An 18,815-nucleotide genomic window follows, 5' to 3' on the forward strand; every position below is an offset into this window, starting at 1 on the left:
TATTGTCAGATCTAATTCCCAGACAGAACTGCAAGGCTTGAGAAAATCAAGATAGACGACAGTGCAGCTCAACGTCACACACTGTGTTAGCTTACAAAGAGTCATCACCTCTTAAGAACTTGCTCAAGACCACAGAATTATTCAGGGTCAGAACTAAACTCAAGTCTCTCTGAGTGCGAAACCCATACTTTTAAACACCATGCTAGAGTGGCAACAATTTAAAACCTGCTGACATTGGAAAGGAACCACATGTTTCCAGGCGTCTTTATGGCTAACCCATGGCACGTCAGGATCACACTTTCAGAGGCTCTGTTTCTACAACTGCAGTTTTAGATTAAGATCCTTTTTCTTCACTGTGCATTTAACGCCATTTTCTAAATTATCCAATAAAGGAAAATTATATGTATTCATTACATTATTAATAATCAGTCAATATTTTAGTTACAGAAAGAGATTAATTACTTTAATCTTACCAGTTATTGTCTAGGCTACCTAGCCCCTCTTGATATCCATTTCTTGGAATTTTCCATCTCATGTGATTATTTCGTTTCATGATATTCCCTTTAAAAACTACATTCTTCACAGTATCCAAATGCTTGAAAATCATCAGCAGATGTGATTGATTGCCAGATTAAAGTACAATGTTACAGACTTACTTTGCCACATGTTATTATTAGAAAGAAAGGCACAAAGAAAGAGACTAAGAAATGATGAAATGAAGGTTTGGACTTTACCTTTTTTGCTAAGTTTTCTGGAGGTGTTTTTGCTACTGTCTGTGTATAAATACACATTTTAAACCATTTCAGATTCAATAACCATTCCTGTATATATTTCTTTATTGATGGATTAATTTAACAGCAACTCAAAATCTGTGTCAAGGTGGATAATTCATTCTAAACTCAACTATCAAGTTAATACAAAATTCTTATCACTATCATTTGATACATGTTGAAGTCTCTCTAGCAATATTTCCAGAAGTTACCAAATCAAATAATTCAAATACGCATTAAATATCTACTACATACAAGATATCACATGTGTGGCAGTTCTAAATAGTATTAGATCTAGAAATGAAAATGTAATAATAATATGTCTGTGTTCCACAAAGGAAACTCCAAAGGAATTTGAAGTAGAAGTTGATGGGTAGCACAAGCATCTGCTGAACATATAAAAGAACCATGAAGATACAAAGGATGTACATTGCAATTTTTAGCAAGTTAATGGGGGAAAGAAACATATTCAATTAAAAAAGAAAGCCACCAATTGTCAAGACCTGTTTTGTGACCAGAAATCTTAAAAATAACACCAAAAATATGTTTCTTACTTGCTGTCGATGAGCACTTCAGATTGCCGATTATTCACTTGATTATCACTCTTGTGGCGAAACTAAAAATCAAAGTGTTTGTGAAAAACATATTAAATCAGTGCCATGAATAGTGACGCTGAAAATAGGTTGAGTTCATCTGCTTGGACAATATCACCATCAGTCTAAAGTGAGCATGACTTATGCTTAACTTGGACCCAGCTCCATGTGCTCCAAATCTGAATCAAGACACTTCTCACTAAACTTCACTCTAGGTGTCACCAATGGAACAAGTCTAGCCACATGCTCTTCCAATTCCCACACATTTTTAGTTGCTTTTAAGAAGACAAATGCCCTTAACTCTGCTGCATAGTTCCAGGAAAAAACATACATTAATTTTGATGTCTTCAACAAGGAATGGGGCTTCCATTTCTCTCACATATGTGCTCAATACTTTACCGCAACATCACTGATTCCGTTTTATGGATTTCTTTGAAGTCAAGCAATTACTTGTAACAACATGTATTCTTATTCTCCAGAAATTCTAATTGTTAACAGTGATCTTATGAAATACTGAGCATTCAAAACAGAAATCAAAATACAATACTAAACCACATTTGGTGTGGATTTATGTCTTTATGCCCAAGTGATTCTATTTCTTATTCTATATTCCAGTAATGTAAATATCTTATATTGCTTAGAACAATCCACATATTATGAGCCTCTACTAAACTCATAAATTAGCAGCCATTCAGATAAGGCTTTCTACATGAACTGTCAGGACCAGATAGTAATAGGCTAAAGTAGAGATAAGATGTTATTTCATCTAATTAGCCTAAATGCACAGATGAACAGAAGATAAAAATGTTTGATTTCATAAATTATAATCACCAGGATTATAACTCTTTTCTTTTAAAAAACTCATAATATTGTATCAATATCACAACATATAAATTGCTTCAACCGTGCCTTCCCTTTTTCAACATCTCTCCCAAATCCATTTCAGTCTTTCTATTGTGCTATGCTCAGTACATACAATCATACTGATTGCCAGGTATAAGCTAATGAATATTACTAGGGAAAAAAAGATACTTAGCATTTGTTAACATGAAAAGAGTTTATAGTATCAGTAGAGGAGTAAATTAAATCCACCCATCACTGGCATGCAAACTTCTCTCCACCAATAGAACAACAGAAATGGGAACATCATTTTGTCAGAATATATAATTTAACAGGGGTGGATGTTCTCTGTTTGCGCCTCCCTATCTAGACCTCATCCTTCAACATTCTGCCCTGTGCCAGGGGAAGCTGACCTATTTAATCCTTGCCCTTCGGCTGCTGTTTGGGCTTGGCCAATAGGTGGTTCTGAGAGAAAATCACAGGGCCAGAGGAAAGGAAAATGGGGTATGTATTCCCGGCTTCTTTTGAGCTGGCTCGGCAGTGGCTTCTTCCTCTACAGAGAGCCGTCAACGGCAGCTCCAGATCCAGTAATTGCTTCCTCCCTTTGCCCCTTCAGGTCTAGAAGTAGCAGTGTCACCTATGTTGCTACCCTATGTGGTTTTCCTCACTCACAACCCTTTTAATGGTCCCTTCATTATTAATCTTTCTCCAGTCTTCCCCATTCCAAGGTGACATCTGTTTCCTGCCAGGATGCTGACTGATAAAGATATTTCGTTGTTAAACAGGCATACGTTATCACAAAAATAAAAGCATATCCAAGCACCAACTGCAGAAAAGACAAAAGGACACTTAGTATTTAGTCACATCTGTATCTAACCTGAAAATAGTCCCCTAAATTGACTAGCTGGAATCACAGAAAAGGACCAAGCAGTTCACTGCCTAAAAGCTGAGTGGCCTACTCTCTGGGCCTCAGGATGCTCAGGCTTTGCCAAGGGGGGCCTCAGAATTGGCACAGATGGAATCTAGAAGGACTAGAAATGGTAACAACAGGTATGAATTCAAAGAAGATATAAATCCATCAGTCATTGGCATATAGAGAGCTATTAAGGCTAGGACGCATGCAAATCACCTAGGGTGAGGATAGAACTTGTCTGGATTTAGAATGTTTGGATTGCCCAACACTTTGTTTTAAATCTTTGAACCTGAATGGCCTCCTTTGGGTTATGGACACTTCAAAACTCTCTATGTCTTATGCCTTAGTTATTTCCATTAGTTGCCTGACTTTTGAAGTTATTTGATTTTATAATTCCTGGTATAATGAGCAGAGGATGTAAGAATACCTAATACCTACCAATTCCCCAAATTTAAACAAAGACTCAAGATGTAGGATAAATAATACTTCACTGGGTGAAAGCAGGTTTGTGTACCAATGCTGGTCTCACCACTAATTGATTGTGTGTTCATTAGCAAATCTTTAGCTCTTTATAGGCTTTAGTTTCCTCACATATTAAATGAGGGAGTGAGTCTAGTTATTGAAGACTCCTTGCTATTATTATCAACAGGCTCTGGCTCTATGACACCTATATTAATCATCAAATAAGTATCCAGGGAGTTTCTTATGGTATTTACCAAAGGAGCTTCATTCAAAAATTTCAAATGGATCTCTATTTTCTACTTCTGAGAGGTCACAATTGAAACTGAGACCTCAGGAATGCTCAAAAGCAAATACTTACATAGTCATCTGTAGCATCTTTGACAGCTGTCATAGTTACCACCAGGACCAAAGGTACAATGGTGGTAAACCAGGTCAAGGAAGAAATTTCTGGAATCAGCTGAAACAAATATTTCAAGTCGTTTAGGCTTTTAAATTTCATAAATATAGCTTTCAATTTTTGTCATTCAATTTTATAAGATGACAGAAATTAATAAAATGATATTCAGTTATTTCTACAAATATAGAACAACATTCAGTAATTTAAGTGTCTGTACTCAGGCATAGGATACATAGAATAGAAGCACCATTGAAACAATTTTCAGACTACCTGACAAAAAATTAAAATTTTATAGCAAGTTAAGAAGTAAACTTACTGAAATCTTTCACAACTGATGATATTTTCCTAGGATGATAAACGTCACCTATCTTTCTCAGCTTCTCTTTTCAACCTTTCACAATTTTACCAACTCCTTACCAATTCCCAAAGAGAGAATCTTTGAGCACCTACCTTGCACCAAACACTGTGCCAAGTTTTTTTATTTATTATGTCATTTGAGCCTCAGAGAAGTGTATTGAGTTAGATTCTGTACCAGAGGTGTATTGCACAAACTCAGAGTGCTTATATTCCATGTAAACAGCGCCCTCAGTGCACAGCACAGAATATACTGTGAATGGCAGCCTGGAGTCAGGAAATGCCATAGCCCTGGGTATCATTTTCCCATCCTATTAAAAAGTATCTGAGAAGTCAAACAAGTAGCCTAAGAACATACATTGTTAAAACTTGAACCTAGGTCTATTTGACTCTAAAGCTTGAAACTGTACTTGCAAAGCCACCCACCTGAGAGAGACATAGTGACAGTTGACACGACTCTCTTACAAAGGTAGTTCAGGCAGGGAAGGATGGGTGGAGATGATCAATGTGTGACCATCAGGCCCCATCAAAACAGCACTACAATAAATCAATTTCATGTCATAACTTCCAACTAAGATTTTTTTAAAAAATGAAAAGCCTCTGAAGTACCAACAAAAACATTAGTCTAGGTGGCAGAAAAGCTGGAGTCCAGTCCGCATTTTATCATTAACTCATGGTAAAAGCCTTATACCTCACTTCATCTCTCAGGTCTCATTTCTTCATCAATACAAGAAAGGAGGTTGTACTGAACCATCCCAAAGATCCCTTCCAGATAAAAAAAACTCTGTGAACAAGAGCCTTTGGCTATAAACAAGAAACCCATTAGAGAAATGAGCTCAAAATTCTAGAATGGTGTAAAGGGTTCTATGAAAAAACCAAAAGCAAATTCACAGTGGGGAAAGAAAGAAAGTCTCCTTAAAAATTGTATGGTGTACTTCCATTGCTTTTTTCTTTCTCTTGTTCAGCATCCAGTTCTTCTCAACTCTACACTTATTTCTTAAAGAACTACCCCACCCCTCTACTTTGAGTGCATGTAATTTTTTGGTGGACTGGTTCTATCCAACTAGCTCCGGGCTTTGGTATGTGATCTAGGTCAAGGCAATCATTGCCTCAGATTCCTGAGCCACAGTGATTGGTTTCGGATAGGAAGGTAACAGCATGGTCCAATTACAACTAATCGCAAGACGCTGGAGCAGCAGAAAAAGTAAGTTATTCTCATTCTCTCTCTCCCCCTCCCTCTTTCCTCTCCCCTCCACCCCATCTGCCTCTGCGTCCTTTTTTTTTGGAGTTGAAGCTAGGAAAATGAAAGTCTAAACTTTTCAAGAATCACCGAGTAGAGAGGGCCTGCCTGAAAGTAAATACGGAGGAAATATAAAAAGGGAAATCACATCCTGTTGAAATAGTTTTCCCATGAATTGTCATACATAGAATACATTAAGTAAATTTAGATGTCTGCCACTTACAACCAAAAGATTCTTAATACAGATATTCTATTGAATGGTTATTCAACTAAAGAAAAAATAGTACTCAAGCTATAATCCAGACTGTACGTATCTAGTCCATCTTCTTACCCCTATAATTAACATATAGCCCAGTACATTCTGAACCTACCAGTCTGATCTGATTAAATTACTCTAAAATAAATACTAGGTAAATAACTGGCTAACATGAACTGTTCATATGCATGTATATTTTTTAATTTATGCCTTTTCTTCCTAAAATATCAATAAAAGCTGAAATTTCATTTAGGCTCAAATTTTAGTCAAATGGGAAGAAAAAGAAAGGTTTCTAACTACCAATTAACCACTCAAAACTATAAAAATAATCACAGTGGAAAAAAAACATATAACATATTTATTTTATATGTATGTAAAATACATCATTGTTCTTAGATGCAAACGAAATTTTACCAAATTAAGTTCCACAAACTACTACTCAACCAGACTCTGCTTCAACTCCGGCAATACCCATACTGTCAATGTGATAGGGAGAGAAAGAAAGTAAGGAGACTATGAACAGTAATTATTAGGCTCTGGTTTGGTTCAAATAAAGTGCAAGGCGGCATTTTAAAATGACCTCAGTGTTTAAAATGATGAATGTACTAGTTTTTACCCATTCCTAGCCCTCCCACATTTGTGAAGAGAAACAGCAATAATAACATTAAAAATCTGATAAGGCTGATTTTCTCTAATCATGAACATTCAGCTAATTAAAATAACTTATTTTTTTCAAATTACATGAATACTTTTAACAAACAGATGATGAAGAAATACAACCTAAACATTACCTGTAAAATCAGAAGGAAAAGGAAATACGCATTTGCCACTCTTTGGAACTGTTCAAATAAATTAATTGGCAAGAAAGTGAGAATGTTGTACTTGGATGTGTGGATACGATTATCCTGAAAAAGAAACAGCATCATATTAGTTTGGGGCGAGACACAGCTCATTATCAGAAATAGCTCTAAACTTACAAGGCTGAGCATGAGTTATGCCAGAGCAAGAAAGATAAGCCAGTTATCTAGGAAATTTTAAACTCTGTGTGGGCCAAGGATTTCATTTTTCCCAAGCTGACATGCTCCTGATACTGGGTGAAATTACTGTTCAATGCCAAAAAATCATCCATGACTAAAGAATTTATCGAGTGCAAAAGTCTGCCCCTGACATTTTTTATTCTAATGCATTCATTCATTTGGCAGCTATTTCTTGAGAACCTATTACATGCAGACACTGAACTCATGCTGGGGCTCATGAGGTAAGAAGGAATTTCAGGGATCGCCTGGTTCACCTTCCCAAAGCATGACCCTTTAGGTAACTCTGACAAGGGGTCCCTAGGTCTGTCTTTGAAAGTCTTCTGATGGGAAAATGACCACTTTGAAAGGCAGCCTGTTTCCATTTCAGAATGGGAATTGCTAGAAACGTCTTCATTTATGAGAGACTCAAATCTGACTCCCTGTAAATTTTGCCATATGCCAAATTCCATCCCTGGGGCCACCGAAATCAAGTCTAAGCCCTTTCCACATTGACAACCTTCAAATACTTGAGTATAACTCATTAGAACCACCCTAAATCTTCTCCACTATGATCTTGATATTCCCGAAACCCTCAGCCATTCTCCATGACTTCTTTCATGGACATCGCTTCCTGGTCAGCCTCTTCTGCATCCATCCTAACCTCTCTGCATCTCTCTTAAAACATGGTTTCCAGAACCAAACACATACTCTAGATCTGGTTCAACTGGTCCATGTACAAAAGAGACTTTGATGTTCCATGTTCTGGATTATTCTACTAACATGCCTTAAAATTTCATTAGCTTTTTGTCATTTAATCTCACTGTTTATTCATATTGAGTTTTGATGAACTAAAATTAAAATCTCTAGGTCATTTCTTCATAAATCACTATTATATCAGGTTTCTCCTTCCTAAGCATTCACAGTTGATTTTTTTAAATACTGATGATCTTTCATATATTCCTATTATACAAACCAAACAAAAAAAATTAATCTTGAGTGTGCTATCCCAAAGTATTAAATATTCCTCTCAGCTTTGTGTCATCAAAAAATTTCAAACACATGCCTTTTATATGGTCTTCTACAGCTATAGAAAACACATTAAAAAGTACAGAGCTAGAAACCAAAAGAAAATTTTTTAATTAAAGAAATAAAATTATGGCAAGTTACTAGAGACTTCTCCACAGATTGTTAATATCTTTTTCAGGTGTTTATATCTACTTAATTATATTCCCATGAAGCTTAACTCTAAATTATTCATAAAGATAGCATGAGAAATTTGGGGTGACAGCTCTTACTGACATTCAGAACCAACATGCCCAGAGAATTTCTATCCACTAATACGAGGGTGAGTCAAAAATTATCCACACTCTGGTTATATTAAAACTTCTGTAAATTCTACATCCAGAGTGCAGAAAATTTTTGACTCACCCTCATATTTTAAGATGAAGGTTAGTCTATGTGACTTGTTTTTTTAATTCATTTTTACTGAAGTATAGTTGATTTACAATGTTGTGTTAGTTTCTGGTGTACATCAAAGTGATTCAGTTTTATATATATATAATATATGTATATTCTTTTTCATATTCTTTTCCATTATGGTTTATTGGTTTATTACAGGATATTGAATATAGTTCCCTGTACTTTAGAGTAGGACATTTTTGTTTATCTAGTCTATACATAATAGTTTGCATGTGCTAATGCCAAACTCCCAATCCATCCATCTGCCACCACACCTCCCCCTTGACAATCACAAATCTGTTCTCTGTCTGTGAGTCTTTTCTGTTTCATAAATAAGTTTGTTTGTGTCATATTTTAGATTCCACATATAAATGATATCATATGGCAAATGTTCTCTTTCTGACTCACTTCACTTATTATGATAATCTCTAGGTCCATTCATGTTGCTGTAAATGGCATTATTTCATTCTTTTCTATGGCTGTGTCATATGCCCTTGTATATGTGTACCATATCTTCTTTATCCATTTATCTGTAGATGGACATTTAGGTTGTTTCCATGTCTTGGCTATTATAAATGATGCTGCTATGAACATAGGGGTGCATGTATCTTTTTGAATTATAGTTTTGTCCTGATATATGCCTAGGAGTGGGATTGCTGGATCACATGGCAACTCTATTTTTAGTTTTTGAGGAACCTCCATACTGGTTTCCATAGTGGCTGCACCAACTTATATTCCCACCAACAGTGTAGGAGGGTTCCCTTTACTCCACACTCTCTCTAGCATTTGTTATTTGTAGACTTTTCAATGATGGCCATTCTGACCATTGTGAGGTGGTACCTCATTGTAGTTTTGATTTTCATTTCTCTAACAATTAGCAATGTTGAGCATCTTTTCATATGCCTGTTGGCCATCTGTATGTCTTCTTTGGAGAAATGTCTATTTAGGTCTTCTGCCCATTTTTTGATTGTGTTGTTTGTTTTTTTTGTTGTTGAGTTATATGACTTGTTTGTATATTTTGGAAATTAAGCCTTTGTTGGTCACATTATTTGCAAATATTTTCCCCCAGCCCATAGGTTGTCTTTTTGTTTTGTTTATGGTTTCCTTTGCTGTACAGAAGCCTGTAAGTTTGATTAGGTCTCATTTGTTTATTTTTGCTTTTATTTCTACTTGCCTTGGGTGACTGACCTAAGAAAACACTTGTATGATTTATGTCAGAGAATGTTTTGCCTGTGTATTCCTGTAGGAGTTTTATGGTGTCATACCTTATATTTAAGTCTTTAAGCCATTTTGAGTTTATTTTTGTATATGGTGTGAGGATGTGTTCTAATTTCACTGATTTACATTTGGCTGTACAGCTTTCTCAACACCACTTATAGAAGAGACTCTTTTTCTCCATCGTATATTGTTGCCTACTTTGTCAAAGATTGTTTGACTGTAAGTGTGTGGGTTTATTTATGGGCTCTCTGTTCTGTTCCATTGGTCCATATGTCTGTTTTTATGCCAATACCATGCTTTCTTGTTTACTATAGTTTTGTAGTATTGTCTGAAGTCTGGGAGGGTTATTCCTCCTGCTTTGTTCTTTTTCCTCAGAATCGGTTTGGCAATTCTGTTTCCTTTATGATTCCATATAAATTTCAGGATTTTTGTTCTAGTTCTGTGAAAAATCTCATGGGTAATTTGATAAGGATCACATTAAATCTGTAGATTGTTTTGGGTAGTATGGCCATTTTAACAATATTAATGCGTCCAATCCAAGACCCTGGGATACCTTTCCATTTCTTTGAATCATCTTCAGTTTCCTTTAACCATGTATTATAGTTCTGAGCATGTAAGTCTTTCATCTCCTTGGTGAGGTTTATTCCTAAGGCTTTTTTTTTGTTTGTTTTTTGTTTTTTGTGTTTTTTTGTATGTGATTTTAAAAGGGATTGTTTGTTTGCATTCCCTTTCTAATATTTCATCATTAGTGTAAAGAAATGTAACCAATTTCTGTATGTTAATCTTGTATTCTGCTACCTTGCTGAATTTATTTATCAGTTCTAGTAGTTTTTATGTGGAGTCTTTAGGGTTTTCTATACACAGCATCATGTCATCTGCGTATAATGACAATTTTACCTCTTCCCTACCTATTTGAATACCTTTTTTTCTTGTCTGATTGCTGTGGCTACGACTTCCAATACTATGTTGAATAGAAGTGATGAGAATGGGCATCCTTGTCTTGTTCCAGATTTTAGCTGGAAGTCTTTTAGTTTTTCACCATTGAGTATTATTTTGGCTGTGGGTTTGTCATAAATAGTTTTTATTATGTAGAGATATGTTCCCTCTATACCCACTTTGGTAAGAGTTTAATATGAATGGATGTTGAATTTTATCAAATGCTTTTTATGCATCTATTGAGATAATCATGTGTTTTTTGTCTTTTCTTTTGTTGATGTGGTATATCACGTTGATAGATTTGCATATGTTGAACCATCCTTGTGACCCTGGGATGAATCCAACTTGATGGTGGTGTATGATCTTTTTATGTGTTGTTGGATTAGGTTTGCTAATATTTTGTTGAGAATTTTTCATCTTTACTCATCAAAGATATTGGCCTGTAATTTTCTTTTTTGGTGTTGTCTTTGTCTAGTTTTTGTATCAGAGTGAGGTGGACTTCATAGAATGACTTTGGGAGTGCTCCCTCTTCTTCAATCTTTTGGAAGAGTTTGAGAATGATCAGTATAAGTTCTTTATTGTATGTTTGGTAGAATTCTCCAGTGAAGCCGTCTGGTCCTGGAATTTTGTTTTCAGGGAGTTTTTTTGTTTTATTATTACAGATTCCATTTCACTTCTAGTGACAGGTCTGTTCAAATTTTCTATTTTTTCATGATTCAGTTTTAGTGGCCTGTATGTTTCTACAAAGTTGTCCGTTTCTTCTAGGTTGTCTAATTTGTTGGTGTATAATTATTCAGTTTCCTCTTTTGATTTTTTGTATTTCTGCAGTATCAGTTGTCATTTCTCCTCTTTCCTTTCTTGTTTTGTTTATTTGGGTCTTCTTTCCCTTCTTCTTGGTGAACCTGGCCAGAGGTTTGTCATTTTTTTAACCCTTTTGAAGAGCCAGCTCTTGGCTTTATCAATTTTTTCTACTTTTTTTGATCCCTATTTTATTTATTTCCTCTCTGATCTTGATTATTTCCTTCCTTCTGCTGACTTCAGGTTTTGTTCGTTCTTCTTTATCTAATTCTTTTAGGTGATAGGTTAGGTTGTTTATTTGAGATTTTTCTTTTTTCTTGAGGAAGGCCTGTAGTGCTATGAGCTTTCCTCTTCAAACCACTTTTGCTGCATCCCATAGATTTTGTACAGTTGTGTTTTCATTGTCATTTTCTCAAGGTATTTTTTAATTTGCCCTTTGATTTCATTATTGACCCATTGGTTTCTTTAGTAGCATGTTATTTAGTCTCCATGTAATTGTTTTTTCTCATTTTTCTGTGGTTGATTTCTAGTTTCATGCCATTATGGTCAGAAAAGATGCCTGAGATAATTTCTATCCTCTTAAATTTGTTGAGGCTTGTTTTGTGTCCTAGTATGTGGTCAGTCTTAGAGAATGTTCCGGGTGCACTTGAAAAGAATGTGTTATTTTTTAAAATATCAATTAAGTCTAACTGTTCTATTGTATTTTTTAGGATCTCTATTGGCTTACTGATTTCCTATCTGCAAGATCTGTCCATTGATGTGAATGGGGTGTTACAGTCTCCTCCTATTATTGCATTTTCATCAATTTCTCCCTTTATGTCTATTAGTATTTGTTTTATGTATTTGAGTGCTCCTGTATTTGGTGCATATGTGTTAACACATGTAATATCCTCTTCTCACCATTGATCCTTCTATCATTTTATAGTGTCCTTCTTTATCTTTCTTTATGGCTTTTGTTTTAAAGTATATTTTGTCTGATGTGAGTATTGCTACCCCCACTTTCCTGTCATTTCCATTTGCATGAAATACCTTTTTCCATCCCCTCAGTTTCAATCTATGTGTGTCCTTTGTCCTAAAGTATGTCTCTTGCAGGCAGCATATTGTAGGCTCTTGTTTTTTAATCTAATCTATCACTCTATGTCTTTTGATTAGAGCATTTATCCATTGATATTTAAGGTAATTATTGATAGATATGTATTTATTGCCATTTTAAATCTTATTCTCCAGTTGATTTTGTATTTCTTCTTTATTCCTTTTTCTTTTTCCTTTTGTGGTTTGATGGTTTTCTTCTGTATTATGTTTGTGTTCTCTTCTTTTTGGTTTTTGTGAACCTACTGTATGTTTTTGATTTGTGGTTACCCTGTTTTTCAAGTATGTTAACCCATTCCTACATCTACTTGCTTTAGACTGGGAATCATATAGACTCAAACACATTCTATAAAAAATTGACATTTTCTTACTCTCTTCCCCCACATTTTATTATTTTGATGCCCTTTATAAATCTTCATGTTTATCCTTTTGCTGTTTGTTGCAGTTATCATTGCTTTTCAATTTTTTTTTTTAATCTGTATACTGGCTTATTCAAGTGATTTACTTTCCAATTGTGATTTTCTCTTTCCCATAGATTCTTGCTTCTTTCCTATCTAGAGAAAACCTTTCAATATTTCTTTTAGGACAGGTTTAGTATTGTAACATTCTTTTTGTTTTTGCTTCTCTGAGAAATTCTTTATCTCTCCTTCTATTCTAAATGATAATCTTGCTGGGTAGAGTATCCTGGGTTGCAGGTTTTTCCCATTCAGGACTTTAAATATATCTTGCCACTCCCTTCTGGCCTTCAATGTTTCTGTAGAGAAATCAGCTGATAGCCTTATGGGGGTTCCCTTGTAACTAACTCTTTGTTTTTCTCTTGCTGCCTTAAGAATCTTCCCTTTAACTTTTGCCATTTTAATTATAATATTTCTTGGTGTAGCTCTATTTGGGTTCATCTTGTTTGGGATCCTCACTGGACATCTGTTTCCTTCTTTAGGTTTCATAGGCTTTAAGCCATAATTTCTTCAAATACATTTTTGATCCCCTTTTCTCTTTCTTCTCTTTCTGGGATTCCTAGTATGTGTAGATTGGCATGCTTTATATTATTCCATAGGTCTTGTATATTACTTTTTTTTTCATTTTTTTTTGTCTGCTGTTCCAATTGAGTTATTTCCATTGTTCTATCTTCCAGATCATTTATTCATTCTTCTGCATTTTTCAGTTTGCTATTTATTGTCTTTAGCTCAGCCTTCATCTCAGCAGATGAGTTTTCTAATTTTTCTTGGTTCCTCTTTATAGTTTCTAGTTCCTTTTTACAATGAACTATATTTCTATTGATAGGCTTTCTTAATTCCTTCAGTATTTTTATTACCTCCTTTTTTAACTTGGAGACTATTAGACTGGATAGGTCTGTTTCATTATTTTTTCTTTTAAGGGAATTCTCTTGATCTTTTAATTAGGAATTGCTCCTCTGCTTCTTCATTTTACTTATATTTCTCTTACTCTGTGAGTTTAGGAGAAACAGATATCTACTGTGTTCTTAGAGAGCTGTTTTTATGTGGGAGCATCCCTGTGTAGCCTGCATGAGTATAATATTTTTGGTGCTTGGGCTGTTTTTAGTATAGATGCCTGCTACATCTTTCCTCAGTGTATGCAGGCCATTATCTTTTTGGTAGAAGGTATAACTGGTATGGTGCCCAGAACCTGCACTGGATATTGAGAAGGCCCTCCTCTTTGTTCTGTGATTGGCACAGTCCTCTTGGGGGCAAGGCCTGCTCCCCTGTTGTTGTAGTAGAAGCTCCTAGATCCATTTCTGAACTGTGGTATGACACTGGCAAAACTAAAGCACTCCTACTAGGAGAGGAGCCACTGAGTATTCCTCCCCTGGAAGTGTCCACCAAGGAGTGCACTCTGTGGTATTGCTTGTCACATGTGATGCGGGCTCACAAAGTACACAGTCCCACCTCAACCATGGGAATGCAAGCAGTTGGCCCTGGTGTCCCTCAGGTGCTATATTCACAAAGCCACAAGCACAGATCCATAGGTGCAGATCCACTCAAGTCAGGTACCAGGACCACAGTAGTTATGCACCTAGACCCACTATGGGAGCTATGGAAGCAGCCCAGATGCCCAGCCACAGAAGCACCCATAGTCCACTCAGATGTCCCATAAGTACTGAGTTTACAAAGGCCCCAGGGGCTATAGCATAAATCCACAGATCGCAAAGCCACAGGGAGAGGGCTTAGATTTCAGCCCCACCTCCATATGTGGACAATCCTCTAGCTCTTGCGTGCTCCCAGAGCTCACGGAGGTGGAGCCACGCCTGCTGTGAGCACACCAAGAATGAGGCTGCTATGATGGGGACCCCACCCCTCCCTTCATGTGCCCATTAACATGGCACTTCACTTCTACGGTGGGCCTGGGCTCCTTCCGCATATACTCCTTGGTTGTGGCCTGTACCACACTCCAGCCCCTTCACACTGTCTCTGGGCAGCCAACCCCAATCCTCTCCCCAGGTCTGTCCTTTGAAGCCTGAGTTTCGGCACTCAGTCTCTGCATGCACCAGCAGATGCACATCGAGGGCTCGTTACAGCAGGGAGGTGGCACAGACCATCTGTGCTTGCCTTCCTCTGTCTGCCTGCTGCAAACCAGCTGCTTCACTCTCCTCTGAGCCTCTGAAGCTCCCTTTCTGACCCAGCTGATCTCCCCACTGGTGAAGGGGCTTCCCAGGGTGAGAGAACGTTTATTCTTTCACAGTTCCTTCCCAGGGGCACAGGTGCCATCCCTATTCCTTTTTATTTCTTCCATCCTTCCCAGTGACATGGTGATCTTTCTTGCAATTTTGGCTGTCTGAGATCTTCTGCCGGCATTTAGTAGGTATTCTGTGAGAATTGTTCCACATATAGACATATTTTTGATCTATCTGTGGGAGGAGGTGAGCTCCAAGTCCTTCTATTCTGCCATCTTAATCGGAGCCTTCTCCTATGTGGCTTGTTTTAAATGAGCCTACACTGACTCCTAGTAATTGCTACTACCTGTTTAAAGAAAACACTGTTATCTGTTAAATGGCCATTTTTAACATTTACCAGGAATCAGTGCATCCAGCTCTGTGCAACAAATTGTGAGAGAGTGAGAGGGCTGTCAAGAGAAGGGTTTCCAGCTTAGTTGGTCTGATGTATAGTATTGTGCTGAAAATTGTCTGTAAGCTGATGAGCACTATTTTGCAGTGAGTTCTCTACCCAAGAGCTGGACTTGGGAATCAAGGCTGTGAGAACTTTTGATCGCAATACATTTTTCTAAAAAAGGGACTTGGAAAAATAATGGGGAAGAGGAAACTAAGGAGAAAAAGCAGTTAAACAAAAGGATCACATGTTCTCAATTCTGTCATATATTTTCCTTCTAAGTTGAAACTAAAATAAAGGTTAAGCCTATATCTTGCCAGACAGAACATCTGCTGAGACCATGGTATTCAAAACCATAGCAGGAATTATAAAGAAACTCTCTTACGAAACTGAATTCCAATGAAAAGATGCTCAACATCACTAATCACTAGAGAAATGCAAGTCAAAGCCACAATGAGGTATTACCTCACACCAGTCAGAATGGCCATCATCAAAAAATCTAGAAACAATAAATGCTGGAGAGGGTGTGGAGAAAAGGGAACCCTCCTGCACTGTTGGCGGGAATGTAAGTTGGTATAGCCACTATGGAAAACAGTTTGGAGGTTCCTTAAAAAACCAAAAATGGAACTACCATATGACCCAGCAATCCCACTACTGGGCATTTACCCTGAGAAAACCATAGTCCAAAAAGAAACATGTACCATAATGTTCATTGCAGCACTATTTACAGTAGCCAGGACATGAAAGCAACCTAAATGCCCATCAACAGATGAATGGATAAAGAAGATGTGGCACATATATACAATGGAATATTACTCAGTCATAAAAAAAGAATGAAATTGAGTTATTTGTAATGAGGTGGATAGATCTAGAGTCTGTCATACACAGCGAAGTAAGCCAGAAAGAGAAAAACAAATACCATGTGCTAACGCATATGTATGGAATCTAAAAAAAAAAAAAAAAAATGGTACTGATGAACCCAGGGACAGGGCAAGAATAAATATGCAGATGTAGAGAACAGACTTGAGGACCCGGGTTGGGATGGGAGGAGGGGAAGCTGGGACGAAGTGAGAGAGTAGCATAGACATATATACACTACCAAATGTAAAATAGATAGCTAGTGGGAAGTTCCTGCATAACATAGGGAGACCCACTCGATGATGGGTGATGGGCCAGAATAGGGAGGGATGGAGGGAGTCACAGGAGGGAGGGGAATATGGGGATATATGTATAAATACAGCTGATTCACTTTGGTGTACCTCAAAAACTGGCACAAGAGTGTAAAGCAATTATATTCCAATAAAGAGCTTTAAAAAAAAAAACCAAAAACTGAATTCCACATAGGTGACGAGTAAATTGTATGGGAAAAGTGATAATGCCAAATGGGGACTGTGACAATTCTGCTTAAATTGACGTATAGCAATGATGGTATTTGTTCGACTGGCTCTGGTGTGACTTAGTCGCAGATGATGGTAACCCTCATGGCTGACTGGAAGCAAGGAATGAGGACTCCCCCTCCTGGAGAATCTCTATACCCATTTATCTTTGTTTTTCAATCGAAAGGAAAAAAAATATTTCCATTTCCACTGCCCTATCCAAGAATGTGAGCATCGCTAAGACCTTAATATTCAATCATTTCACTGAACCAACCTATTGACTTACAGTCAAATTGTAGTACAACCCATTCTATAATACAGCATGGAAGATCTTCAGCACTAACCTTTTAGCACTACTTTTACACCAAGAACTACTAGAAATATCCCAATTCAAAAGAAAGGACGAGAAAAGCAAGGAGAAAGGAGTACACCTAGGGAATCTGTATAGCATGTTTAGTGCTAACAGACATCAGGCTGGAAGTCATGGCTTTAATCTGTTAGCCAGGTGGACCAGTTAACTGATCCCATGATGAGGTAGGTTTAACCATACAGTCATAAGTAAGCTTGGACCAGGACAGGCCTCCCATGTGGTAGGAAAAAGCCTGCCCCTATAGGAGCATCAGGGACCATCTGCTCCCTATAGGAAGCTCACTTCCAAGAGGAGAAGGGCATAGCTGAGCTGAACAGGCCCAGACATCCAAGACTGATGCATCAAGTAAATAACTCCACGTCTCACGGGGCAGAGTGAGGAAAGGGGTAGACAGAGAAATGTCACCCCAGTAAAGACCCCTCTAACTGGAAAGCAACATCAGAATGAGGAAAAGCATTGCTTCTCCAAAATATATTAATACAAAGACGCTGAGATGAGCAGAAGGTAGCACACCTGCGGGTCTAAAAGAGGGACTATGAGGCTGGACTTCAGAGGTCAACACAAACTGAAGTGAGAGAAAGAAGTTTCCTGCGATCTATACTATGGATTTTAGTCTTTGTTGTAAGGTCTTAAGTAATCCTGATGAAATTCTAATTTTAAAAGATTACCCTAGCTTCAGGGGGTGGTAGGGTGGTGGCGTGGGGGGTGGAGAACAAAGATGGAGATGACAAAGAATAGATATGAGAAGACAAATGAGGAGGTCTTTCAATTATTACAGATGAGAGATGATGGGTGTCTTGGACCGGGGTGGTGGCAGAAGGGATGGCAATGAATAATGATGATGATGATAATAATAATAATAGCTAATAGGGACTTCACTAGTGGTCCAGTGGTTAAGACTTCCCCTTCCAATGCAGGGGGTGCAGGTGTGATCCCTGGTCGGGGAGCTAAGATCCCACACGCCTCACAGCTAGAAAACCAAAACATAGGACAGAAGCAATGCTGTAACCAATTCAACAAAGACTTTAAAAATGGTCCACATCAAAAAAAGTCTTAAAAAGAAAACAATAGCTGATATTTATCAAGCTCTTACTATGAGTACTGTTCTAAGAGCTTTACATTTTGTAGCTCATTTTATCCTCACAACATCCTTCTGAAATAAGGACTATTATCCCCATGCTATAGAAGGGAAATCCAAGGTACAGCGATATTAAGTATCAATAGTTTAAGTGGGATTGCACAGCTTTTAAGTAGTGGAACCAGGGTTTGAATCGAGGCACTCTGCTTCCAGAGCCCATTCTCTTCACCACTATGCTTCCTCAATTCACTGCAGAGCAGATGTCTCTTCTGCTTTCAGAGCAATCAGCCCTTGCTTTCTCCTCTACTCTGTATTTTTGGCTTGCTGCCACTTTCTTACCAAAAGAAATACTATATGTCTACTCTTTCCTCTTGAGTCAACCCCCTCAGTAGGAGCCCCAGTTACCTACTGCCTAGTGTATAACCACAGCTTCCTTGTACTCACTTCCTTTCAACCCCCCCTCAAAGTTCAATTTAGGTAAATAGTATAGCTAACCACTCCCTTAATTCAGCTTTCCAACAGAAGCAGCAAAAGTCCTTTACATTTTCAACACTGACTACTTGGTGGAGGGAAAGAATAAAGTAAAAAA

At 37.4% G+C, this 18,815-nt stretch overlaps 1 protein-coding gene across 1 annotated transcript in view; it reads right to left on the minus strand.

The window, feature by feature from the left end:
* Positions 1 to 18,815, minus strand: part of ATP8B4 (ATPase phospholipid transporting 8B4 (putative)) — a 234,626-nt gene that overhangs the window by 157,630 nt on the left and 58,181 nt on the right. The window contains exons 4-6 of the mRNA XM_057724273.1: positions 6,617 to 6,730; positions 3,937 to 4,035; positions 1,325 to 1,386 (exon numbers count right to left, since the gene is read on the minus strand). Coding sequence (XP_057580256.1) covers positions 1,325 to 1,386; positions 3,937 to 4,035; positions 6,617 to 6,730 — 275 coding nt within the window. The remainder of the gene's footprint in view (positions 1 to 1,324; positions 1,387 to 3,936; positions 4,036 to 6,616; positions 6,731 to 18,815) is intronic.

The sequence above is a fragment of the Hippopotamus amphibius genome, chromosome 2, assembly GCF_030028045.1.
Source record: "Hippopotamus amphibius kiboko isolate mHipAmp2 chromosome 2, mHipAmp2.hap2, whole genome shotgun sequence".
NCBI lineage: Eukaryota > Metazoa > Chordata > Mammalia > Artiodactyla > Hippopotamidae > Hippopotamus > Hippopotamus amphibius.